At 35.8% G+C, this 4,031-nt stretch overlaps 1 protein-coding gene across 1 annotated transcript; it reads right to left on the bottom strand.

Annotated features, from left to right (window-relative positions):
- Positions 1 to 1,308: 1,308 nt before the first annotated feature.
- LOC110874866 (RNA exonuclease 4) lies at positions 1,309 to 3,369 on the bottom strand. Its single transcript, XM_022123242.2, has 7 exons — positions 3,275 to 3,369; positions 2,993 to 3,144; positions 2,765 to 2,895; positions 2,445 to 2,656; positions 2,122 to 2,328; positions 1,952 to 2,032; positions 1,309 to 1,838 (listed from the first exon to the last, which is right to left on the bottom strand). Exons 1-7 carry the CDS (start codon positions 3,295 to 3,297, stop codon positions 1,592 to 1,594), a joined length of 1,053 nt encoding a protein of 350 aa, XP_021978934.1. The 5' UTR covers positions 3,298 to 3,369; the 3' UTR covers positions 1,309 to 1,591.
- Positions 3,370 to 4,031: the final 662 nt, after the last annotated feature.

Genomic DNA, 4,031 nt, shown 5'->3' on the forward strand with positions numbered 1-4,031 from the left:
CAACTTATATTTTATTGGTTATTTGTTAGATATTTCATTATCACCTAAGGTCCACCAGAATATACGATTGAAAGTTTGAAAGTACAAAAAACCTAAACATTATCAGTGCCCAACTGCTGATATCTTAGTCATTCCAGTCACCACCGTTACTTCGGAATCAACCTTTAGTGCTGGTGGGAGAGTTATTGACCTGCATCGTTCCTGTTTATAAAACGGTAGATATGTTGATTTGTGGAGCCGATTGGTATCGCCATTATTATGGGTTGAAAGAAAAAAGAAAATGAAGGTAATATTCTTATTATCTCATCTTTTATATATGTTTTCTTCTTAAGAAATATACTTATTTTATTTAACGGTTGTAGGAAGATGAAGACGTCATACGTGTTGAGCTTACTTGATGATGGTTGGACGAATTCAAGTTTATTTTGGTTATAGACGATTTCAAGGTTATTTTGGTGGATTAAATGGAGACTTAAAGTTAAAGATGAAGTTTTTTAGACACTACTTTGTGTTTATGTTAAGTTACTCAAGTTTCGATAACTAGCTTGGTATATTTTGGGTGGATCTACTTAGTATTTTTTTGTTATGATCATCTTCGAAAGTAAATATATGTTTGTTTGTGTTTGTGTTTGTTCATTAACGTTTGTTTGTGTTCGTTCGCGTCCGTGTGCGTTCATGAAAGTTCGTTTGTGTTCGGTACCTAAATTAACAAACGAACACGGACAAGTTCATTTCCTTAACAAACGAACACGAACAAAAAATCTCGTTCGGTAAGTGTTCGTGAACACATGAAATCCTTAACAAACGAACACGAACAAGGCCGTGTTCGTGTTCGTTCGGTTCGTTTGCAGCTCTAGCCATGAGTATTTAAGTTCCACATATGGTGGGCCCGGGTGAGTTTTCCCCTGCAGGTCTCAAGTTTGAGTTTGGGTGATAGGCGTTTCTCATTGAGGGATTTAAATTGGGGATCTATTGTGCGAGGGGGCTCTCTAGCGACAACGTATGCTAGACCTCCCGACATTTGTGAATAATTCACACCTTACGCAAAAAAGAGGGTACTCTCGATCTGTCCTCATACGTGCATGGTGTCTCCGTGATCGTGGGAAAAAAACATTATTATCTAAAATAGTGATCAATAATTTGATATTCTATTCTCTTTAGATTGTGCGTATAAGGTGTTCTTCTAATTGACAAGCTCAAATGAGAGAATAATGTGGTTCACTTTGTGAGAATAATGCATATGGTGTTCTAGAATCTAGACTATGCCTTATCTTTAAATTTCTATGAAAGTTGACTAATAAGAAGTTGTTTGACAAATAAAGATGCGTTTATTCATTCGTACTCGACTTACATACCATACAACTCAATCCTTACAACTTTTAAATCAATACTAATTATAAATTTAATAAAAGCTCCATTCTATCACATAAATTATCCTCTTACTACCTAATAGATTGGATGGATATCCATGTTTATTCACATAAAATAGCTATTACTACCTAATAGATGGATGGATATCCATGTTTATTCATTCAATTAGCTATTGTCTTCCTTCAACAACTACAATATGAGATCTTGTTTGTCCCTGCATTTAAGCCACGTCTTTGCTATCTAAGCACCAGCAATAGTAATCAGACCTTGAGATTGCGAAAAGTTCATCAGGACTCATCCTCTCAAGCTCACCCTGTCTCCATGAAGTAAAATTGTTCTTGTTTTGGGGGTCTGTTGCAAGAGGATAGTCCTCTATTCTATGAGCTTGATATCTCATTCTTCTGTATAGTCTCATTGTTGCAACACAATCATCGTATGGATCTTGTATCCCGTTTTGAATATCGTAGCTGTAAAAGAACCGATTAATCATTAACATGTGTATCTTTTAGCTAGCTCTAAAAATGTGTGGGTAACAAAGATATTCAACATTACTAAAGCGTGGTATTATCATTATTATTACCCGAGATATGCTTTTGTTAGGTACTTGAGAGAGTTGCTGAGCTTGCTAGTCTTCATTAAGGGTGGATATTTTGATGTATCCCTATAAAGTAATAAAGAGGCATGAAAAATTATTAATAAATATTTAAGTTAATCACGCAAATAGGTGATAAATAACATGAAGATACTTGCCTTATTTTTGCAAGAGGATACTCTAGTTCCAAGCATTTCATGTCATGATCTAGACCATGTCCTACAAGAATCCTTGCCTTCCCACTTCTTGGCCGGATCTTCCATATCGGTTCACCATTGCATAAAAAATCTTGGATTTTCCTTTGAACATGTCTTATTGGCATTGCATCCCTGAGGTATTCTGGTCGAATTCCTGTGCTCTCATACCTGAAAACAAAATTTTGCATGCTTACTTGAGGAAACTTGTGACGTTTCCGTCGTATCCACCCTTGTGTAAGTAGTGCCCTCAAAACTATAGGAATAGATGGTGAAAAAGAAGGTACCTGTAGTTTGTAACAGGAAGCTGTGGCTTGACATAAGAATGAAATAGTATGTTTTCATATTCATCAATGACGCAAATCCTTGCACAAAGATCTAAAGAACCATCACTACCGCCCCCAACCATTTTGCAGGCAAGAGCAACTACTCTTGTTTTCTCATTTTCAATTCTCAGGCCATCATGAATGCGTAAGTTAGCAAATCGATGTAAGACACCCTGGAATATTGATTAAATCACAAAAAGGGGTATAAGCTTATAGTTCAGTACATTTATATATCTAAAAAAGAAAAAAATATTAATTAGTTTTAGGATACAATTGATTACATTATTTCCACGCGATAGTTGACATCTATCTTGGTGAAACCTGAGAGCGTGCGGGCTGCTAAGGATGTTTAAGCAAAAGGTACATCCACGGTCCCTAAACACCCTTTCGCACTCGGCCTTTGGCAATGGTCCTAAAGAATTGAAGAAGTAATTAGTATACACACACATATCCATCAAGGTGTTGTGATAAGAAAATATAAATAATAATGATAAGAAAAAGTATTATACCTATAAGATGTTCACGGAGAGATTCAAATGATCGACAACGTTTCCCACAAATTCCACACATAGGTTCATGAACCGAGTGATACGAAATCCTCATATGTTCCACCAGATGCTCCTTTTTGTTAAACTGCTTATAGCATGCTGCACACTTGTTCCTAGTCAAGAAACCATTTAGTAGCCACATTATGTTATATAGCAAACTGCCAAGAAACTTGCATATTACTTATAACAAAACATTTATTTATATTTATGTATGATAAATTGAGCATATTATATGGCTAATACCTTTGAGACTCTGAAAAGTCCATTTCTGTCACCTTTGATGTCAATAAATCAGAAGTTCTCTACTTATCTTAGTAAGAATTAAGTTGAGAGGAGTTGTGGAAGAAATGGTAGAATGTGTAAGGTATTTATAATGTTATAGAGAAAAAAGAGAAGATAAGTACATCGAAAACAATAGATTCTTTGTACCCATTTTACTCTAGTGTACATGTGCAGAGTTCTGTCTCCCATCTCTCGAATCTTCATCGCATATACGCGCTCCATTACTAGAAAACAAAACACTTGTAAAATCTGGTCAACATTAGGATTTACAGAATATTTTTCTCCTCTTTATGCACGATTGCAATATATTCCATACTCCCATGTGGTATTAGTTACATCACATATGATATGATAGCATGTGTACACGAATGTGTACCCATCCTGTGTACTGTGTTTCCCAAGTTTACACACTTGTGTTTTCCTTCAATGGCTTCATGAAGTGAGCATTCAACTGATTAGCTGATGCATATCATCATAATGTTGCTACATATAGTCTTCAGTTTCACTGATTTAGTTTAGCATTCTAACATATTCATCCCCTCATTTGGTACAAGGGTAAAGTTGGTCCCACTTATTGGAGAGAATTTGAGTTGGGCTCACAGAATGGAGTGCCTGACACATAAAGCCTGGTTTAGCCCCTGCACAAACTATTCTATTCTTCCATTGTACTTAATAAAATAGTTGTATAAGAGCATCTCCAATGGGAAGCCTAAAAACG

The sequence above is a fragment of the Helianthus annuus genome, chromosome 9 (genome assembly GCF_002127325.2).
Source record: "Helianthus annuus cultivar XRQ/B chromosome 9, HanXRQr2.0-SUNRISE, whole genome shotgun sequence".
Taxonomy (NCBI): Eukaryota; Viridiplantae; Streptophyta; class Magnoliopsida; order Asterales; family Asteraceae; genus Helianthus; species Helianthus annuus.

What these genes read in the sequence shown, in the direction of transcription:
- LOC110874866 (XM_022123242.2), bottom strand. Translation starts at nt 3,297, where the DNA reads ATGGACTTTTCAGAGTCTCAAAG. An exon ending in TCTCCGTGAACATCTTATAG is followed by an intron (nt 2,896 to 2,992) that starts GTATAATACTTT and finishes TCAATTCTTTAG; the next exon opens with GACCATTGCCAAAGGCCGAG. An exon ending in CTAACAAAAGCATATCTCGG is followed by an intron (nt 1,839 to 1,951) that starts GTAATAATAATG and finishes GTTCTTTTACAG; the next exon opens with CTACGATATTCAAAACGGGA.